The sequence below is a fragment of the Mesoplodon densirostris genome, chromosome 16, assembly GCF_025265405.1.
Source record: "Mesoplodon densirostris isolate mMesDen1 chromosome 16, mMesDen1 primary haplotype, whole genome shotgun sequence".
In the NCBI taxonomy this organism is placed as follows: domain Eukaryota; kingdom Metazoa; phylum Chordata; class Mammalia; order Artiodactyla; family Ziphiidae; genus Mesoplodon; species Mesoplodon densirostris.
In genome coordinates this window covers 66,383,215-66,406,234 of record NC_082676.1, presented here as the reverse complement: position 1 = coordinate 66,406,234, position 23,020 = coordinate 66,383,215, and the positions used below count along the sequence as shown (strand labels likewise).

At 53.0% G+C, this 23,020-nt stretch overlaps 1 protein-coding gene across 1 annotated transcript in view; it reads right to left on the bottom strand.

The window, feature by feature from the left end:
* Window positions 1-11,247, bottom strand: part of LMF1 (lipase maturation factor 1) — a 90,087-nt gene extending 78,840 nt beyond the window's left edge. Inside the window, exon 1 of the mRNA XM_060119891.1 lies at window positions 11,055-11,247. Coding sequence (XP_059975874.1) covers window positions 11,055-11,247 — 193 coding nt within the window. The remainder of the gene's footprint in view (window positions 1-11,054) is intronic.
* Between the last annotated feature and the right edge of the window lie 11,773 nt (window positions 11,248-23,020).

Genomic DNA, 23,020 nt, shown 5'->3' with positions numbered 1-23,020 from the left:
CTCCTAGAGAAATGGAAATAAAAACAAAAATAAACAAATGGGACCTAATGTAATTTAAAAGCTTTTGCACAGCAAAGGAAACCATAAACAAGACGAAAAGACAACCCTCACTATGGGAGAAAATATTTGCCAATGAAGCAACTGACAAAGGATTAATCTCCAAAATTTACAAGCCGCTCATGCAGCTCAATATCAAAAAAACAAAAAACCCAATCCAAAAATGGGCAGAAGACCTAAATAGACATTTCTCCAAAGAAGATAGATTGCCAACAAACACATGAAAGAATGCTCAACATCATTAATCATTAGAGAAATGCAAATCAAAACTACAATGAGATATCATCTCACACCAGTCAGAATGGCCATCATCAGAAAATCTAGAAACAACAAATGCTGGAGAGGGTGTGGAGAAAAGGGAACACTCTTGCACTGCTGGTGGGAATGTGAATTGGTACAGCCACTATGGAGAACAGTATGAAGGTTCCTTAAAAAACTACAAATAGAACTACCATATGACCCAGCAATCCCACTACTGGGCATATACTCTGAGAAAACCATAATTCAGAAAGAGTCATGTACCAAAATGTTCATTGCAGCTCTATTTACAATAGCCAGGACATGGAAGCAACCTAAGTGTCCACCATCGGATGAATGGATAAAGAAGATGTGGCACATATATAAAATGGAATATCACTCAGCCATAAAAAGAAATGAAATTGAGTTATTTGTAGTGAGGTGGATGGACCTAGAGTCTGTCATACAGAGTGAAGTAAGTCAGAAAGAGAAAGACAAACACCGTATGCTAACACATATATATGGAATCTAAGAAAAAAAAAATGTCATGAAGAACCTAGGGGTAAGACGGGAATAAAGACACAGACCTACTATAGAATGGACTTGAGGATATGGGGAGGGGGAAAGGCAAGCTGTGACAAAGTGAGAGAGTGGCATGGACATATATCCACTACCAAACGTAAAACAGATAGCTACTGGGAAGCAGCCGCATAGCACAGTGAGATCAGCTCGGTGCTTTGTGAACACCTAGAGGGGTGGGATAGGGAGCGTGGGAGGGAGGGAAACACAAGAGGGAAGAGATATGGGAACATATGTATATGTATAACTGATTCACTTTGTTATAAAGCAGAAACTAACACACCATTGTGAAGCAATTATATTCCAATAAAGATGTAAAAAAAAATTAAAAATAAAATACACCTTATTTTACTTTTATTTATAACTTAAAAAAAAAAACTATCCATGGGGACTTCCCTGGTGGTCCAATGGCCAAGTCTCTGCACTCCCAATGCAGGGGGCCTAGGTTCTGTCCCTGGTCGGAGAACTAGATCCCACATGCTGCAACTAAGAGTTCACATGCCGCAACTAAAGATCCTGCATACTGCAACTAAAAGATCCCACATGCCACAACTAAAAGATTCTGCATGCCGCAACTAAATATCCTGCACGAGGCAAGGAACGTCCCAAGTGCCTCAACTAAGACCCAAGAAGCCAAATTAAAAAAAAAAAAAAAAAAAAACAATCAATGAAATCACCACACTAACAAACTAAATCAGAAAACCATAAGATAGTATCAATAGACCCCCAAAAAAGTAAATGAAAGAATTCATCTGTTCATGGTAAAAAAAACTTTCAGCAAATTAGGAATAGAAGGGTACTTCATCAGTCTATAAAACGTAACTATGAAAAACCTACAGCCAAGATCATGCTTAAAGATTAATGACTAAATACTTTCCCCTGAAGATTTGGAACAAAGCAAGACTATCTCTTCTCTTATTACTCATATTCAACACTAGGAAATCCTAGCTAGTGCAATGAGGCAAGTATAAGAAATAAAGGTATATAGGTTAGAAAGGAAGAAATGAAACTACCTCTATTAATAGACTGCCTATGTAGAAAATCCCAAAGAATCAACAAAAAAGAAAGAAAAAGAAGAAAAAAAAAGCCCTCATGGCACTAATAAGTGAGTTTAAGAAGGTCACAGAATACAAGACCAATATACAAAAGTCAATTATATTCCTATATATCATCAATGAACAATTGTAAGCTGAACGTTTAAATATTACAACAGCCACCAAAAAAAGTGCCTAGGGCTTCCCTGGTGGCACAGTGGTTGAGAGTCCGCCTGCCGATGCAGGGGACACGGGTTTGTGCCCCGGTCCGGGAAGATCCCACATGCCGCGGAGCGGCTGGGCCCATGAGCCATGGCTGCTGGGCCTGCACGTCCGGAGCCTGTGCTCCGCAACGGGAGAGGCCACAACAGTGAGAGGCCTGCGTACCGCAAAAATAAATAAATAAATAAATAAATAAATAAATAAATAAAAGAGGTGCCTAGATAAAAAACTAACAAAATATATGCAGAATCCGTACGTGGGAAACTACAAAACATGATGAGAGAAATCAAAGAAGATCAAAATAAATGGAAATATTCATGTGTTCATGAACTGGAAGAAGAGTCAGCATTATTAAGATGTCAGTTCTCCCCAATTTGATCTATAGATTCAATGCAATCTCAATCAAAACATCCAGTAAGCTTTTCCATAGATATTGACAAGCTGATTCTAAAATGTATATGTAAGAGCAAAGGAACTAGGATAGCCAAAATAATTCCGATAACGAACAAAGTTCGAGGACTCATTTTACCCAATTTCAAGACTTACTACAAAGCTACAGTAATGAAGACAGTGTGGTATTAGCAAAAGTACAGACACGCAAATCAATGGGAGACTAGAGAGCCCAGAAGTAGACCTACACAAAGACAGTCAACTGATTTCTGACAAGGGTGCAAAGACAATTACAGAGAAAGACAGTATTTTCAACAAGCGGTGCTGGAACAACTAGACGTCATATGCAAAAAAAAATGAACCTTGACACATAACTCACACTTTGTACAAAAATTTATTCAAAAAGGACCAGAGACCTAAATGTAAAACATAGAAGTATGGAACTTCTAAAATAAATATAGAAGAAAATCTATGTGACTTGGGTTTGGCAATGAGTTTTTAGATACAACACCCAAAGCATGATCCATGAAAGAAAAAACTGATAAATTCTACTTTATCAAATGAAAAACTTTTGCTCTGTAAAAGACATTTTTAAGAGAACGAAAAGACAAGCCACAGACTGGGAAAAATACCTGCACATCACATATTTGATAAAGGACTTGCATCCAGAATAAAGTATCATTAAAACTCAACAACAAGAAAACAAACCACCCAGTTTTTTAAAGGGCAAAAGATCTGAACAGATACTGAAAGTCATCTGCTTCACACAAAGAAGATACACAGATGGCAAATAAGCACATGAAAAGATGCTTAATATCATTTGTTAGTGGGGAAACGCCAATTAAAACTGCAATGCAGGGGCTTCCCTGGTGGTGCTGTGGTTAAGAATCCGCCTGCCAATGCAGGGGACACGGGTTCGTGCCCTGGTTCGGGAAGATCCCACATGCCGCAGAGCAACTAAGCCGGGGAGCCACAACTACTGAGCCTGCGCTCTAGAGCCCGCGAGCCACAACTACTGAAGCCCACGCGCCTAGAGCCTGTGGTGCTCTGCAACAAGAGAAGCCACCGCAATGAGAAGCTTGCGTATCACAACGAAGAGTAGCCCCTGCTCACCGCAACTAGAGAAAGCCCACGTGCAGCAACAAAGACCCAACGCAGTCAAAAATAAATAAATAAAATAAATAAAAATTTTTAAAAACTTAAAAAAAAACAACGCAATGCAGTATCACCACACACCTATCATAACAGCCAAAATCCAAAAAACTGAAAATACCGAATGCTCCAGAGGATTCAGAAAAAGAGGAACTCTCATTCATTGCTGGTAGGATGCAAATGGTACAGTCACTCTGGAGGACAGTTTGGCAGTTTCTTATAAAGTTAAACATAGATTTACCATATGATCCAGCAATTATACTCTTACATGTGCACCCAAGTGAACTGAGAACGTACATTTACACAAAAGCCTGCATGCAAATGTTTACAGGAGCTTTGTTCATAATTGCTAAAACTGGAAACAACATAGATGTCCCTCAGAGCTTGAATGGATAAAAACTGTGGTGCGTTCATAAAACGGTATGATATTCAGAGAGAATATCAACGGAATGTTGATTCACTCAACAGCATGGAAAGACCTCAAGTACATTTTACTAAGTAAAGGAACCCAGACCCAAAGGCTACACACTGTAGGATTCCATTCATCTGACACACTGGAAAAGACAAAACCATGGGGCAGAACACAGACCAGAGCATGCCAGGGGCTGCGGGGGGAAGCCGATTACGTGGACAGGGGAATTTTCAAGAGATGTAACTATTCTGGTACAGTACTAGAGTGATGGATAACTATGCATTTGTCAAAACCCATAATTGTACATCATAAAAGATGAACTTTAATGTATATAAACTATCAAAACAACCTAGCCAGGAGGTCAGGGGATGCCAGGATGGAATGCAGACTGTGACAAATGAATCAAACTCTATCACAAAAGTATAACTCGGCCACACTGAATGCAAGGAAAGAGGGAGGGCTGGCCTAAGAAACTTTGGAAATTGTTCTGAGTAAAAACTAAGGACAAAGACAAAAGTAACTGTATAGAAACACCGAAGTCTAACTGGGGGTAGGCAAACAATTCTAAGACTGTTTTGCATGTGCATTGGGGTTAAGCAAATAAACCATGGGAGATGGTGGGGCAAGATTTCTCACTAGTGAAGAAGGAGGTTCCAGATAAGCAAGAAGGGAAGGCCAACACACACCCCACCCCACGTACTGGATGAGAATCGGAGGTGCCAATGAGAATTCATGTTTACCCTAATATACATTCAAATGGAAATGCAGAGAAATGACCATATGTGAGTGAGCACACCCACATTTGTAACCTAGCTCTGTTTGCTAAGAGTCTGGAAGCAGTGACACCCCAGTAGCAATGGGCACTCTCAGCACAGCACCCAGATCTGGGTTCCTAACAACACTCTCCAATAAAAGGAACGAGGGCTCCTGGAGAAATGGCTGGTTTTAGGGCTGGGAAATGAGAGGAGCCTGCAGCATCCTGTAGTACCACAAAGTAAGGAACTCTCGAAAAATAAAGAATGGAGGCATGTCACAGGGATACAGGAGACAACTGGGAAGAACCACCACTGACCAGAGCCAGACAATTTGATACCACAAGTAACACGGCTGGACCACAACCCACAGTGTAAACAAATATGACAATTGTCAAATAAATTCCTTACAGAGGAGATCCAAATAACATGTGGAGATGCCCCCTCGGGGGGTCCCTGGAGCATGGACTGGACCCCATGACTGGGTTCCAGAGGACAGAGAATGGACGGAAAAAGGAGAACTTGACAGAGGAGATACCTGGCAGACACACCCCAACCAGGTGATCCAGGTCAGTATCATCTGTGATGCAAAGGGCACCTCTCCTCTGTGGGATTCTCCCCAAACCCACAACCTGTCCAGTCACGAGAAGACATCAGACAAGCCCAATTTGAGGGACATTCTACCAAACACATGACCAGACATGCTCAAAACTGTCAAGGTCATGAAGAGCCAGGGAAGTCCAGAGACTGCAGCAGACCAGAGGGGACAGAGGAGCCATGATGGCTAACACAGTGCGGGGACACCGGACGGGAAGGGGTGCCGGTGGAAAACCAGTAAGGTCTGGAGTTTGGTTAATAGTTTTGTTTTGTTTTTAAAGGCAAATGTTTCTTGAATACTTCGTGCGGCTCATTGTAACTGCAGGAAGAAAACTGAGACCTGATCCCTCCATGACAGCAGATGTCCAGGATGTCAGGAATAAAGACAGAGCACTGGACACCAGAGGGTCAGCAGGGAGGGCTCCCCTGGTCTTCTCCTCGCACCCCTCCTGCTGCCTCCATCACTGGGCAAAAGCTGCCCAAGTCCACATGCCACCGACTTTCCTGATAACGTGGAGGCCACCCCCACAGTGGTGCCCACCCAGCCCTGGCCGTGTCTGTGCACATCCATACACATGCACCCAGGTGGAGCCTGTCTCTCCCGACTCAGACTACATGGGGACCTAATTAGCAATGGCTGAACAGCTGGACATCCTCCCTCCCCACAACCACAGTCCAATGCCATGAAAGAAAAATGAGATTTGGTCTCACTAGTTAAAAGTAAATCTACCAACAACATATTAAAAGGATCATACACCCTGATCAAGTGGGATTCATCCCAGGGATGCAAGGATTCTTCAATATATGCAAATCAATCAATGTGATACACCACATTAACAAATCGAAGAATAAAAACCATATGATCATCTCAACAGATGCAGAAAGAACTTCTGACAAAGTTCAACACCCATTTACGATATTTTCAATTTTTAATTTAAAAAAATTTAAAGTTTTAAATTGTGGTAAAATACACAAAGCATAAAACATACCATCTTAACTAAAAAAAAAAAAAAAGTAAATCTAAGACAAGCATCATAGGAAACTTCCTACTTTATAGGAAAAAATGAAAATAGAATGGGTTTAAATTTCAGAAGGAAAAAACCTATTCATTTTTCACTCCTGTTATAGAAATGACTAAATAAAGAAAAATATTTTCTAAAAATGATAGGATCTCAAAGCTAAACCAAACAACCAAACTTAGAAAGGCTCAGTCAGCCCCCACCCCACTCTAGGAAAGAGTCAGCCCTCTGCCCAGCTCTAGGAAGGAAGGCGACACCCCCCCCACAGGTCTAGGAAAGGAGGAGACAGCCCCTGCCCAGCTCTAGGAAGGAAGGAGACACCCCCTCCCCCCAGCTCTAGGAAGGAAGGAGACAGGGCCCAGGCATGAGACTCTCAGCTGCTCCCTGGTGGGGTAACCCACAGACTGGCCTAGGAGAGGTTACCAGGTCACCTAATATGCATTATCAAGGATGTCTGCAAATATTTTCTTTAATAAATCAAAAAGAAAAAATTTAGTTTTCTCTCCCCTTCAGATAAAGTGCTATAAAATTAAAACAGAATCATCTCCGAAATGTCACTCTCTGACGGGTGGTTTTATGGACTGTGGCTAAATTCTGGGCCTTAGAAAAATAACCTCCAGTACTTTTTCTTTAAAGGCGTGTGCTGTAGAGAGCTCACACGTAGGGCAGGTTTGTTTCTTAAACAAACTGGAAGCATTTTACGGAGAAGCTTGTGAAACCAAGCAGAGCGTTTCATTAGCAATCGAGGGGCCTGGAGGGAAGAACTAACTTTCTGTGAATCTTGGAAGCGCTGAAAGCTCAGAACAACAGAAAATGAAGCAAGATTCGAGTACTCTTTTGGTTCCATTTTCTTCCTCAAAATTTCCAAAGAACACCTAAGAGTTCAGCAAATGCAGGTGCATGTGGTTCTGCTGGGCTGCGCCAGTGCTGGGCCTGGGTGTGGACTGGCCGCAAGGCTAAGCTACCAGACTCCAGGTGAGACCTCTTGACCATGAGTGAGACAAGCTGCAGCTGTTAGAGGGTGCAGTTTAGGTTCACCTCAGACGCTCCAACAGTGACTGGCAGCTGGGAGGAAAGACCTAATAAACTCCACTACAGGTAACGTAAACAAGGAAAGACACATGCATGACACTGCACAGCAAATCTGAACCAAAAGGACAGTACCATAAGCTAGCAAAGCCAGGAATCAGAGTTGGGCTGAAACTAGCTGTGAGATCTTTTTGAAGTAGGATTTTAAAAGATATATTATCCCGGGGACTCCAAGATACCATATGAAACTGGGGAGATAAATAATTTTGCTGATGTGTCAAAAAGTCCTCCATTCACTCCAGTGCTTGCAGATCCTTCTGGAGAGCACCATGGCGGCAGTCACCTACATACGGTTACTCAGACGGTCCTGGCCATCACGGTGGTGGGTCCCATATGAGGGCACAATTCCCGGGGCCTGGGAGGAGCTCACCTTCTTCTGCATCAGATCCTCGTTTAGCTTCAGGCTCTGGTCTGAGCTGGGAGCCTCCGTGCGTTGGTGGTCCCCAATGGGGTACATCTGGGTCCCACTGGGGTGTCTGGACAGACAGGCGCCTGGAGTCAGCAGACTGAGCAGGGCCAGAGAAGCTCGTCCAGAACTCGGGCAGGAGTCTTAAGTCTGAGTGAGCTCACCTGGGCCCTGCGAAGGAACGAGGAAGGGAGCTCACAGAGCCACGCCATCACATGACGAGGACCAGGGCCAGGATGGCAAGGCAGCAGACTCGAAAAGCTCCCAGAGAGGAAAAAAGGTCCCTGTGGTACCGTCATATCATAAGAAATATTTATTCGGTCTTTGTCCAGGTTCCTGGCACAAAGCTCCTAAAACCCCAGGGATTTCCTGAGTGATGAGGTGAGAGGAGCATCTGTTATTCATAACAAGCCCCTTTCAACCTTACCTGGGTTTATACCAATGAGGTGATTCTTGGAGGATGGGGGCTGGTTGCCAGAGGAAATTTCAGCCCCACTCCTGACCTCTGACCTCCCGGGACAGGGAGGGGCTGGAGACACAGCTGATCTCCAACAGCCAGGGATTTAATCAGTCCTGCCTGTGTAATGCAGCCTCCACACAAACCCCAAATGGAGGGGGTTCAGGGAGGTGCTGGGAGGGTGGCTCCCGGGGAGGGCGTGGGGGCTCTGCACCCCTCCCCACACCTTCCCTGGGCATCTCTCCCATCTGGCTGTTCCCGAGTCATGTCCTTTATGATAAACCAGTAACATAAGCAAAGTGTTCCCCTGAGTTCTGTGAGCCATTCAGGCAAGTTATGGAACCCGAGGAGGGGGTCGTGGGAACCCCAATTTACATATGGTTGGTCAGAAGCACAGGTGACGGCCTGGACTTCTCATTGGCGTCTGCGGGGGGGGGATTTCTCGTGGGACTGAGCCCTCAGGCTGTGGGGACGCTGGGCAGTTAGGGTCAGAACGAACTGACTTGCAGGACACTCACGTGGTGTCTGGACAATCAGACGATTACTCAGTGTGAGAAAAAACCCACATCTGGTGTCAGAAGCATGTGAGCAGAAGAAATAAAAGTGTTTCCCTTTAGTCACCTGCAAAAGAGCAGGAGTCAGATTGTGTAAAGACCCCTTGACACCACAAAGTTCTGAGGAAAACTGCTCTGAGAGCCACAGACCCAGGCAAGTGGACAATTTCTACATGTGCAAGGAAGGACACAGAAAGTTCACCTTCTCTGTATACTTTCTTGGAAAGTTGTTTTGGGATATGCTCCAGTAAAGAGAGAGAATAAACCCCAAACAAGACACGAGATCTGAAGAATTACAACTACAACTCAGAGAGAACCAGGGGCCTCTCGGGTGGGCAGTCTCTGACCTGAGTGTCACACCCAGGGCCTGGGGTGCCGAGCCGGGGAGGGGGGAGGACACATTTGGAAAAGTATCCTATGGTGGCACAGAGCAATGATAAAGACTGCAAAACGTCAAGGAAATTTTATGGAGCAGGAGCTGCTCCTAGAAGACAGAGGTATTAAACACCGACCCTGGCTGCAAGGATCTCCCAGGGAGTCGCACAGACAGGTAGACTAATGACACTAAGAACTCTGTTAGATGTGCAGAGGGTGAAGGAAGCATAGGCTAGGGGTCCATTATTCAGCCTCCTGGTGGGGTCAGCAGTCCATGAGGGCAACTGTAACACTCAACATCAAGTGAAAGCTGTGGACAGCCTGTGGCATTGTGGGAAATTCCTGGGACTTAAGGAACTCTGAGGTAGCTCACAGTCCCCAGGAGATCTGGAACCCTCCAGAAAGAAATCAATACAGGGCGACTGCCTACTTGCCGGAGCCATCTCAGCCAGGGACCCTCGTCCCTGAAGATGGTAAACTGGTTCCTTCGTGCAGCTGAAAAACACTGACTCTACCCCAAATAGCGAGAAAAGATGGTGGGGGAATGCATTTGCCAAAGCAAATCATTCTGTGCTCAGCACCGGCCTTAAAATATCTTCTTGACCCACTGGTTCAAAACCGTTTCCTTCTGAACCGAACAGAGAATCCCTGTGGAGATCAAAGGCAGCCCCTAACACTGGAAAGCCGAGCTGAGTTTTTTATAAGCTGTGCTCTCTGCGAGCGAAGCCACCGGGGTTTTTCCACTGTCATGGCGCCGGTTTAAGGGTCTGTTAAAATCTCGCAGATTAACTTTGTCTTGACTCCATCTTTTGCTAAGTGACAGCTCAAACGTTTAGAATGCCTTATCCCGTGGAGAATAAAGCAATACTGGCAAGAAGTATTTTCTACAGTAACTTAGAGCGCACGAGAGTCGTAGCTGATCCCCCAGCGCCGCACACTGAGCCTCACCGCGCGCCGGGCCCTGGTCCCCGCGGCGCCCCGCTCAGTGTGTCATGACGGTCGCTGTGCAAAGCGCGGCATTTCCACCCCCTTGAAACGCATGTTCTGAAGACTCAGAAATGACGCTGGGACGGCCGGTGCCCGCGGCGGGCAATCCCGGCCGGCCCGCCGGGTACCAGCGCCCTCCGGAACCCTCTAGAAGGGGGACTGCCCACTGGCCCCAGGCCATCTCAGCCGGGGGCTGTGCCCCAACCCCACTGGCCCCCGCACTGCCACGTTTGTCTGAGAAGCCCAGTTTGGCTTCAGGCACCGTTGCTCGGCTCAGGGCGTTTGCGCCCCTCCAGGCGTGGGGATCGGGGTCGGGGGATGTGCACTCCGCGCGCGCGCGGAGGGGGGGCGTCCGGGTGTTCTGGGGGGCGGCCTGGGGCGAGGGGAGGGAGAGAGGAAGACTGGGGCAGACCGCGCGGTTCTCCGCCTGGTCAAACCTGGCTCGCACAGAATCCTGCAGGTGAGGCCGCACCTGCTGCTCAGGCCTCAAAGCTGCGGAGCGGCGGGGAGGGCGGCGGGGCCGCAGCTCGTGGGACCTGCAGGCGGCAAAGGGGAGTCACCGCCTCACGAGCTCCTGGTCAGCGCGGGGTCGGCGTGGGGCCCCCCGGACCTGCAGGACAGAGGGGCGCGCAGGGCCGAGGCTCGGCCGCGAACCCGCTTGGGGGTGGGCCTGAGGGTGGGGGGCAGGGCGCGAGCGGAGGGGCCACACTGGGGCGCCTGGCCCCGCGGACTCACAGTAAACGAAAGCGAGGGCCTTCAGGAGCACGATCCTGGTCAGCCAGAAGGTGCCCGCGCGGAGGCGGGCTGGGCAGCCCGCGGGGTCGCGCCCCGGCCCAGGCGGAGATTCAGGCGCCGGGCCCGCGGCCCCGGCCTTCCGCCTCCTCAAGGGTTCCTCAGGCGCCGCCATCGCCGGGGCGTCGAAGCGCATGCGCGAGAAGCGCCGCGCGCTGAAATGCCCCGCCCACGCCCAGAGACCCCGCCCACACTTGGATGTCCGACCAACTCCGGCCAGCCACGCCCATGCACGGGGAGCGAGGACCCGGCCTGATACCGCGCGCGCTCCCCGCAGGTCGCTCGGGGCGCTGCAGCCGTGAGAGTAAGGGGGTGGGTTCGTGGAGAACGGCGCGTCGCCCCACCTGGAGCAGGCTTTACCCACTCACTCATTCATTCACTCGCTCATTCATTCATTGAATTAGCCAGAGTTGCAGAGGCCCCCAGTGCCCTCCCCTACCTAGGCGCCTACCTTCCTGGACCCTCACACTGGAGAGGGACGGATGGCACTTCAGAAGCAGAAATGCAATGTGAAAGAGATTATTGGAAAGCACGTATCAGATCACAGGCCTTCTCCGCGTCCAGGGCGGCTGAGATGTGGGCAGCCAAGGACCCTGGAGGGTACTGCGCTCCTGCTGCACGCCCTGGCTGTGTATGGACTCGCATTCCTGCAGAGGAAAGGCCAGAGCAGCAGCTTCACCCCAGGGCTCCAGGCTGCCACCGCCTGAACGGGGCGGGGGGGGGGTGTGGACCAGTACCTCACAGCTGTCCCCTCCCAACTCCCCATCTCTGCTGTCTGAGGAGGGTGCTGGGGTGATGATCACACAGCTAGTGAGGGACAGTGCAGGCAGTGGCTGGGCCCTAAAATTCAGACCCTCCAGCTTTCTTCCCCTTTACCCCCCACCAACCCCACAACATCTCTGCACAGGACAGCAAAGTCCCCTTAGATGGTCAGCGCTCCTATTGGCCCTCAAGACTGGACCTCCAGCCGCAGGGGAGAGTGGTGGGCTGAGGATTCAGAGTAGGGAAGAGCTTACTGACCAATGACCCAAGCATAACCCCAGTGAGGACACAAGCAACCCTACATTCTGAGGATACAGGAGAGGTGTTTCTAAGCAGGTGGAATGGTAGGCATTCCTCAGAGGAAGGAAGAGCTGTGCGAGAGAGTGGACCTTAGGGGTTACTGGGTAAACTGCGGGGCACTTGGAAGGAAATGATTGAGGTAGGTGTGTTTTTTTCTTATTCATTTGTTAGAGCTCTTTACATATTAAAGATCCTCTTTTTTTAATATTGCTTGGGATTTTATCTACTTAAAATATCTTTCCATTTCAAAGTGGAAGTAGATCAACATTCTCACTTTATACTTTAAAAGAAAAAACATTAAAGCCCATGAGGTATAGTTTTCATTTTAACTATACCATTTTCATTTGTGTTGGCCACTGAGAATTCAAAGGTAAATATGAAATTTTTTTTTTTTTTTTTTTGCGGTACGCAGGCCTCTCACTGTTGTGGCCTCTCCCGTTGCGGAGCACAGGCTCCGGACGCGCAGGCTCCGGACACGCAGGCTCAGCGACCAGGGCTCACGGGCCCAGCCGCTCCGCGGCATGTGGGATCTTCCCGGACCGGGGCACGAACCCGTGTCCCCTGCATCGGCAGGCGGACTCTCAACCACTGCGCCACCAGGGAAGCCCTGAAATAGTCTTGATCCTGAAAGAATTCACAGTCTAGCAAGGGAGAGACAACCACCTAGTCATACAATGTGAAATGCACCACACACAACAAGCCCAGACGAGTGAGTGGTGAATTTTGTCAAGAAAGATCTTCTTCTTGTCTGTATATTGCAAATGTTCTGGGTTTTTTGTTTGTTTTTACGTCTTGTTCCTAGTCTTTGGTATGTAAATTATCAATAGTTGTGTGGTCAAATGATCAGTTTTTCTGGCATGTTTAATTATATCTTCACCTGTAGTGTGAGCCCCATGAGGGCAGGGATTGCCTCTGGACATAGGCTCCCCAAATTAGGCTTGACCAGGAACTTCTGGAACCCCCCCTCCAGCCCCCAGCTGCCACCCCACCCTCCCATTGTTGGGGTAATAGCATTTACGTGTATCTTATAGTGTGATTTTTTTTAAAAGCTCCCTTTTCTTTTCCATGAAAAACCCTCCCTCAGACCCCATCTCTAAGACCTATAAGAGATTTTCAACAGAGGGTGCAAACATCTTCTGTAGCCTGGACAGCCCCTAGCAGGAAGTGTGTGCCCGAGGGCTCAAGCTTTGGGGAGCCCTGGCCGTGCCCTGCTTCCAGGTCCTTCCACAGGAATCCACAACCCACACCTCCCCCCAATACCCGCTGTTGTCCGGGTGCCACGCTCAGGATGAGCCCACACAGCCACTTGGGAAGAGTGGGGAGAGTCCAGGGCCCCCAGCCCAAGCCTGCCCGAGCTTCCCTGGGTCCCCGCCTGGATGTGGGAGCTGCACAGGGGACGGAGGCAAGAAAGGATGGCTCTGCTGTCAGGTGTGACCCCGGGTGCTGCTTTTCAGGTGGGGACAGTTTTCACAAAGGGCCCTTTGTCCTCAGCTTCCCCTGGCTGGGGCTGCATTGTTCCCCCCTGAGAAGGGCACAATGGGACATTGTGCAGAGCAGAAAGGGGCCCCTTGTCCAGCCTCCAGCTCGCTGGGCTCTGGGCTCCCTCCCCGAGTTTGCACAGGGTGGGCGAGGCCATCAGAGGGTCCACCGGGAGCTCGTGTTCTCATGTCTCCTCCAGGGTCCTCCTTTGAGCTGACTGCAGAGGTCCAGTCCATTTGAGGGTCTAGAACCTTCACGGGAATGAACCCCATCGAGCAGGGCTTGGCCATGGAAAGGCTGGCCAGTGGCTCAGTTCGTGCCTGTTTCATCCTGAATTTAATCAAACGTGCACTGGTGTATTGTTCAGCCATAAAAAAGAGTCATATTGATACATTCTACAACATAGATGAACCTTGAAAACATATTCAGTGAGTGAAGCCAGACAGACACACAAAGCCACATATTGTACAATTCCATTTATATGAAACATCCAGAATAAGCAAATCCACGGAGACAGAAATTAGATCAGTGGTTCCCAGGGGCTGGGGGAGGGGGATGAGGAGTGACTGCTAACAGGGACAGGGTTTCCCTGTGGGGTGATGAAGATATTGTAGAACTAAATAGAGGTGATGCTTGCACAACATGGTGAATGAACTAAATGCTACTGAATTGTACACCTAAAAATACTTAATTTTATGCTATGCGAATTTCACCAAAATTAAAAAAAAAAATCTGCTCTGGTCCTTGTTTCAGAATCACCTAAAAAAGCATTGCTTTTACCTGTTGCAATAAGTCATGTCATTTATACTTACATCTTCATTTAAACTTACATCTTCATCTACGCTAGAGAGCAACTACCAGTTTTAAAATAATATTTAGACATGGGTACATCTTGTGCCCCATGAAGATGCCCCACTCTAAAACAAACATCTTCTGCAAACCCCAAGCTGGAGGGCCGGGGCCTGGTGCTGGGTCGGGGCACTGAGATGCTTTCCTCTCGCCCCACCGCTCAGCGCCTGCATGCTGGGGTCTCTACGAAGCAGCTGTTCACCAATGCCAGGAGCCTGGGGGAGGCTCCTGAACCTACATTTTTAAGCAAAAAACTATATGAAAACAAGCCAAGATACGGGAGAGGCCAGAGGTGCTGAGAGGAGGCCTGACTGCCCTCCGGGCTGGTTTCAAGAGACCTGGAGCTGAGCCCCACCTGGACAGAGCCAGAAAGGGCCAAGAAGGGGAGGGGAGGGGAGAAAGGGGGCTCCCCTGAGAGGAGCTATCAGCTCAAGATGGGCTAGTGTCCCAGGAGCCCCTAGGTGGGCCCGCCTGCAGCTCCCCCAGCACGGCCCTGGAGCCGAGGCGCACAAGCTCACAGCTGGCGGCACTCCCAGCAGCTGCGGGACGGCTTCAGAGGAAGGAGCCCCATGTCAGCACCTCGTCCAGCTGTCCCTGGGCACACGGGCCTGGCAGCCCCCACCGCATCAGGGTGATTGTCCCTGACGTGCCTTTGCAGCTGTCTCTGGCACCCACAAGAACCTAGCTTGGGTCCAAATCTAATCGTGCACCCTTCATTTACCCCAATTTTTCATGTCTTGACATCTGTTGATGGGGAGGGCAGGACCTGCTGGTGCTAACATCTGTCACTTTCTTCTGGAGGGGTGGTCAGTTTGGGCCGGCCCCACCCTGACTGTCCAGCGGCCAAAACCCCCTGGTGAGGCTGGCAGGTGCGGGAGGGGGTGGGTGAGCAGGTGCTGGCCATTTGCTGGTTGTTCTGGAACCATGACTCATGGACGGCTGTTCTGCTTGGCTTGCCCATCTCCTGTCCCTGCACCTCAGTTCCAGGCCACGCGCACTCCTACCCCTGCTCCCCAGAAGGAGATGTGACCCTGTGTGGACCTGCAAGCTGGTGAGCCATGACTGCCAGGCAGAGTGGAAAGCAAATAATCCCACTGCAGTGACATTCTCTGGTTGTAGAGCCCTATGGGGGAAAACAGTGTACAGTTATGTTTTACTCATGGAATCATATTCTGAACTGGAAGAAGTCTTGAAAACTGCTGAGGTCACAATCAGGAGGACTGCAGGTGAATTCGGCCCACAGAACTGTATCATTTACCAATCACCACGATAATGCCACGTAACAAACAGCCTCAAAGCCACAAGTTGTTGTGTCACTGGGCAGTGCTTCCCATCCAGGCTGGCTCAGGTATGCCTCTGCAGTCAGCTGAGGTCTGGGTAGCAGCAGAGCCCTGGCTGGTCATTAGGGCCTCTCTCTGGCCACCCACAGGCCGCATCACTCCTTATAGCCTCGCCCTCAACAGCTTCCACATTCCCCTCCCTGCCTGGCTCCTGAAGGCACCTGCATCCAAGACCCTGATTTGGCCCAAACCTGGGGGGTGCTGAGGGCTGGGCTGGGGGAGCTTGTGCCCAGTGCCGTCCATCACCAGGTCTTACCTTCTTAAGACTCACTCCGTGATTAAAGCAGGCGATTCATTTCTGGAAAGAGAGGGCAGCATTGCTATTATGGGTTCTCCTGCAGGAGGCCCAGTGGGCCTGACAGTGGGAGATGTGCTCAGAATCTGCCAGCTTCGCATGATGGTGAGGTCACTGAGAAAATGCAGGACACATCAGATGTTGTCTACAGCACACCCAGAATCCTACGGACATCAACTCGTGCAGGTCTGGTGGGGCCCCCGGGACAGACAGGTACTCCAGACCCTCTGCTGCCCAGAGTAACCCCGTAACTTGCCCAAAGCTAGAGGCCACAGAGAACGGCATCAAAACCCATGACCTGGAGAAGCCCTCCTTTCTAGAACTCCAGCACCTTCTCGGGGGAGCCCCACAACTCCCTCCTGCCCCTTTCCACACCCCAAGGGCAGGAGGCAGGGCAGGGACCACCGTGCAGCCCCAGTTCACAAACCAGCTGGGAAACCTCCTACCACGCTTTATTGGAACACTTTGCTGGCATAAGCTTCTACAGGACAGAGCCCCTGTGAACGTCACCCACTCCCAGCACCAACACAGGTCTGGCCTGGAAGCCCCAAAAGTGTTTTCAGAATGAGCTATAGAATACAGAACGCTTACTTCCCCCATCCCGATCTAGTCTAATGGACCTGCACAGCGGCCATGGGGGTCTCTCCATCTCATCGTGGTCACAGGGAATGTTGAAAGCTGCCAGAAATTGATTCTAACCGCTCGGGTTAATTCATTACTGTACTTCCAGATAACGTGCAGGGGTCACGTGATCAAGAGCTTTCAGAGCTGGCTCATCCAGGCCACTCCGGCACCCACCTCCACACAGCCAGCTCAGGGCCCCTCTGTCCAAGGGAACGGAGAGGGAGCAGCAGGCCCCCAGCCATCAGGAGGCTCCAATATACCCGCCCCCGGGGTGCCAGCTACCTCCTCTGATGACCTGCCAGGCTCCTGCTTGCACCTGGCCAAGGAGCCCATTCCTTCTCAAACCAACACCAGGTGACTGAGTGGGAATCACCAGTTTGAGTGGCAAAGTTGGCCCATATCTTGAAGTCCTCAGGTCCTGGGGCTCGGGAGCAGGTGGCTGACGGTCCTGTTCTACACACGCCATGTCCCAAGAGGAAGGAGACGTTGGGGTTTGCAGCCGAGGAGGCTGGGTTTGCTCTCGCCAGCAGCTGCCCCTCCAGCTCCCTGTGCCAGGCCCAGAGGGACCAAGGGACCCACGAAGAGAAGACCAGGAGTTTCCTGCACCTCTGCCCCAGCCCAACACCCCCAGAGGCAAAGCTTTGCCACACCCATGTCTGAGCTCCTGCAGGCCGGCTCCCACCTCACTGCAGAAGAACCCCAATGTGTCCGCCTGAGAGCATCTTAATTAAACCCTTCTACTCTGTGTTCAGAAAAACAAATACCTGGGAGACCTGGGTGGTAATCTTTTGACAGGGTGTGTTTTAACTTGCCTTTGACACTAGTGGGTCTCTGGAACCTTTCACTGTGGCAGAGGCGGCCAGGTCCCTGCCGGCCGGAGCCCCTCACTCAGAAAGGGATTTTCTCTGTGACGTGTCTACTTCCAGCCATGTTGGCCCATCCCAGTCACACTTTGAGGGGTTCAGCTTGGACAAGAGGCCTCATTAAATCTGAAAGCCAAGATTGGAGGGACAAGCATAGCTCTTGGCAGCCTGTTTGGGCTCAGAAAGCTGATTTTCTGAAGTGAGAGTCAGCTTCAACGTCCTGGGTCCCCTCCTGCAGGGGGGCTGAGAAAGTCTCTCCCGGCCCCATCGCTGGGGTCCAGGGGGCGAAGGCCCAGAATGAGAGTGGGGTCTGGGAGTTCAGGAGACTGAGGGCCCAACGTGAGGGTGGAGTCCAGGGCCCAGGGGAGTGAGGGCCCAGCATGGGGCTGGGGTCCAGGGATCCAGGAGTCTGGTAGCACACAGAGCCCTTCTGCAGGGACAAGGAATGGAATTTACTGGCCGACGGGGGAGACGTCCGGAGGAAGGCACACCCCAATGCCGAAACGCTAACGCCTCAGCACTCAGTTGCTCTGTGGAAGACGCTGCTGGTGCCTGGCCTGGACCCCTTGGTGCTCCCTCTACCCCTGGGATCCTGCTTGGAGATGTTTTTGGCTGCAGAATCACCCTCTTCCCGCAGTCAAAGAGACCTAATGGCTGCTGGTGGAGTCAGCTCCAAGCCCACTGGCCGGAGAGAGATGGATGGGCACAGCCGGAGGCTCGGGGACCACTACTAGGAGGGGGTGAGTGGAGGCCAGAGCAGAGACCACAGCTGTTCCGACACATCTGTGCACACACATCTCACTGGGCAGACAATGTGCTTTGGGGTCCTTGGGTTAAACACTGCCCCCTCCCCAGAGAAGAACAGCCACAGCAGGGGGTCCCACTGGCAGTCAGCAGTCACCCCCAGGCAGTATGGGTTTACTTATCAGGAGGCCTTAGAGCTGATGAAAAGGTGCAGAGGGACAGCCTGGAGCAGGTTCTCCCCACCTGGAGGTGGGGAGGCATCCTGAGGTGTCTGCTGGAAGCAGTGACAGGGCTCAGGAGCAAGCTGCATGGGACCAGCGCCTGCCACAGGCTGGCCCCCAACACCCTGGCCCTACAGGCAGAGAGGGGAGGAATCCGGGCGTGATCTTCCAGTGTCCTCTGCACAGGACAAGGAACAGCTACGGCCAGCTCCCGAGGGGATATTAGCTCAACCAAGGGGCCGGCTTCCACCCAAACCAGAACTTCCACACCAGCCGGCAACTATGTCGGGGAGGGGAGTTTCAGCAAAAGGCTTGGCCCAGAGCCCCCGAGAGTCTGTTACCGGGGGATGCTGGACCCCTGGCACCCTTGGGAGCCCCCTCTCTTCTCTCTCTGAAGGCCTGGTGGGCCAGGACGAGGCTGCCTTTATGGGGCCTCTGCTCAGAGCTGTCCCTTCATCTTTGGCCTGGAAGCTTGGTTCTGCAGACTGGCCAGTAATTAAAAGTACCAATTAATCCCCAAGGTTGAGCCGGGGTTCCCAGGATGTAATGCCAACTGCCTCAGGCTGGCTTGCCAAGAGGCCCAGGCCAGGGCTGCGGACACACAGGGGACACATCGGCCTGGGGTTCATGGGCCCACATGACCTGCCCCCAAGGCCTTTCTCTTAAAGACTGTACCAACTACACACATGGCCGCCCTGAGAGAAGAGCCAGGCAGGGGACAGGCAGAGGATGGGCAGGTGTCCTCCTCCGTGGTGATCTGGCCCTCAGCAGCCCCTTCACATGGACTTCCCGAGCCGGCCTAGAAGCCAACGAGTGGATGGGCTGGGGGGTGTCTCTGCACCTGAAAGACGTTTCCCTGGAGCTCTCCAGCCCTCCACTGGCCAGGTCTCATAGGCATGGGGGGTGCCTGGCAGCCCACACCTCCTTCTTTGCAGGTCCCCTTGGACCCTCTGCCAGGGGTGTGGGTCTAGAAACCTTGCTTACGTCAGCTTTCCCACACCCCAGGCTGATAGTCCCGGGGCAGGTACCTGGTCCAAACTTGGCCAATCAGATCATCTCCCTAAAACTGCAGAGCCCACAGATAAAGGTAGAGGCATGTGGACTGGGGTGGGTGGGGACAGAAAGGAAGAGCTCAGAGAAGAGGGGAGCCGGGGATGGACTGAGAGCCACCCCTCAGCCTCGCTCTGTTCTCAGATAACCTGTGTTCTTTGCTGCCACAGAGCCTTTGCACATGCTCCCCCCTCCCCCCGCCATGCTCTTTCCTCCCTCTTCGATTGGTCAGAAGTGTCAGGACCCAACTTGTCACCTCCTCAAAGCTGCCTTCCTGGACCACCCCCCCACCACCACCCCCTGCCACCCATGGTGAATGTCTCAGCCCCTTGGTGTGTTCACTGTCGGCCCCCTCCTCAAATGCCACATCTTCTAGGCTAGGATGGTGTAGTGTGGTTCTGTGCTGTGTTGCCCAGAAAAGCCCCAGCACACGGCAGGCACTTCATCAATACTGGTAAACACAGGAACTAACTGTGGCCACCACCTCCTCTGAAGGCTACGTCCTGGTGTCCACTCAGGGGCTGCCTAGCAGATGAAGATATGAATCGAGGTCAGCACTAATGGGTGGGGCCGGATAGCACATGGCAAATTTTACAGCCTTCAAGACCATGAGGGAGCTTTGAGGCACTTCTGGGTGCCACCCTGTGTGTCAGCAGCCAGCCTGAGCCAAGCCCTGGCAGGGATCTGCCTGCCCATCCCCTGGGAATGGTGGCCTGCACATATATGACAGAAGCTGCCCACCAGGACCCCATCAGTCCCTGAGGTGGTCACTGCAGCCCGGTGGAGCTGAGGGTGGGGCCTAGGACCGCACATGCCACACGCTGTGACCTGGATCTGGCACTGGACTCTCCTAGCTCAGCCTCTTTTCCTCCAAGGGTCCCAGTGGTAACCTGTGTCCTAGGGGACATAGCTGTGTGGTGCCCCGCCATGGGTCAGTGGGGAGCGGGGAGAGGCTGCCCTGCCCAATGTACCCAATGCAGCCTGTGCTCCATTTTCCCTGGCAAAGCAGAGCTCTTCATGGAAACGCAGACCTGATGCCCAACGGCACAACCAGTGCAGGGAGGGGTGGGATCTGATCCCCAGGACAGGGTTGGAGGCAGGACAGTTTGGGCCATGTCTGTCATCCTTACCTCCTTCTCCCCACTTCAATCCTGCATTTATTTGCATGGGTCCCTATGGGCCAGGAAGTCCGGTGGATGCCCCTGGGGAAGCCCTCACTTGGGCCTCCCTGGTGTCCTCCGACTGCAGGGTGGGACTCCAAGAGGAGGGCAGGACCTCCGAAGGGAAGCCACTGCAGACCAGCAGGAAGGATGTTCCTGGCAGGTGACCCTGAAAAGGCAGGCAGATGACAGGAGGGGAGGCAAGGGGACAGGCCACTCTGGAGGCCCGCTCTCCCTCTGGTATCAGGGCGTCCTCCCAGCACACTGTTTCGCCTTACAGCAAGGCTCCTCATGGTGCTTTCCTGGAAGATTGGAGGTCGGGTTCCCTGACCTGGGCCAGTGGGGTAGCCCTTCCATCACCCGAACGTGGTGGGGAACAGGGCAGCCTGGGCGCTGGCCCCTGCCTCTTAGGCCCTGTGCCAGCTGTTCCAGATGCAAGGCTGCGGGGGTCCCGGGCATCCCCAGCATCCCCCAGAGCCCACTCGACGTCTGGCAGAAACTGGCTCCAAGGCCTGACTAAGGAGTTCACAGCCCAGGCAATGGCGCACTCAGTTGGAAACTGGCTGGAGCCCTGTCTTACGTGTTGGGGCGGGGTGAGGGCAGGAGGCTCTCCCTGCGAGGTCAGAGCTTTGGTGGCAGCCCCTGGGTTGATAAAAGCACATAGGGGAGACTCTTCAGCTTTGGTGTTTTCTGCTAACAGACCCGCCCCTTCTACTCTTTAGGCTGCCGTGGCCCCTCGCCCGGGAATCCATGACTCGGCAGGAGGTGCATGGCTGGGGAACTGGGCGCCCTTGACTAGGGTCACCCGGGTCGCAAGGTCGGAGACGCGCGTGTTCCGTGTTGGCTGTCTTGGGTGGGTGGGGGGGAGTCTGGCGAAGCTCTGGGCGGCCGGGCCGTCGCCTCTCGGCGGGTTTGGCGAAAGAATCCGAGCCGCCCTCCGGGACCGCCGGGCCCACGGCCAACTCGCGGGGGCGGCCTCGGGCGGGGACTCGGAGCCGCGGCCCGGCGCTTGCCTCCGGGGAAATGTCCCCTCTCCGACCCCGCCGCCCCCAACAGGGCGGCACACCCCGCCCCCTTCTCTCCTTGGCTGGCGCGCCCACCTCCTCCACTCCAAGTGCCCGGAGCGGCCTCCGCCTCCGCCAGACCACCCAGGACCGCCCCGCCGGACGGCCTCGGTGCCCCCAACCCCCGGGTCACGCCCGGAAGGCCCTGGGCCCCCGCGTCCGGCCACGCCATCCGCCGGGCCGCCCTAGGGACTCAACAGCTAGGGTCAGCCCAGGCCCCGCCCAGCGCTCCCGCCCCCTTCGGCTGCCGCGTCTCCTGCGGCAGCGCCCCTACCGCACTTTACACGCCCGGACGGGATCGGGGTCCTGGGATCGCCCAGCTCCGAGCCGTGGACCCTGGGCGCGCCGTTACCTGGACGTGCGCGGCGTGCAGACTGGCGCGGGGGAGGCTCCTGCACGTCGCGCCGGCCCTGCGGGCGGGGAGCCGACCCCCCGCCCTGGGCCGCAGGCTGGCAGCAGTTGACCCCGGCGCCTCTGGGCTGTGGGCAAGACATCGGGGCTCAAAGCAAGCTGTGGGGGAGGCTCTTGAGGACCCGCCTCCTTACGCAGCGGGAGGCCGAGGCTGGGTAATGGGACCGGGGCCCGGACGCACAGGAGCAGCTATGAGCCAGCAGAGGGAGCGCAGCGGAGAACCCCAGCAGGCAAAGGGCACCCCGGAGCGCCCACCTCTACCCGTCTCTGACCCCTTTTTCCTTCCCGCCCCTCCTGGAAGGGGGGCCAGCGACGTGCTGCACAGCCCGGGATCCGGTCCTCGGCTGCCGGGCGCGCCGGCCCCACGTGGTGCGGCGCCAGGCGGGGTGGGCGGGGGCGCAGGGGGAACTGCGGCGCTTTCTTTAAGGTGGGGGGAGGGGGCGGGGGGCGGCCAAGCTCCGCCCCCGGTGGCAGTGGGGTGCGCGCCGGCCAATGGGGAGCCGGGCGGGGGGCGGAGCCTTGTGGCCGCCGCTTAAAGAAACTTGTTGCGGGTAGCCCAGCGGGGACTGAGCTCCGGCGGCGGCGACGGCAGTGGTGGCGGCGGCGGCAAGAGGGCCGGGGTTGGGAGGCTGCGGGACGCGGGTCAGGCCACCGCGCGACGACCTCGGGTCCCAGAGAGGCTGCAGCGCAGCCGGGCATCGGACTCGGTGCACCTCCCTGGTGCGCGCTTCTCCGCGCGCGGCCCCG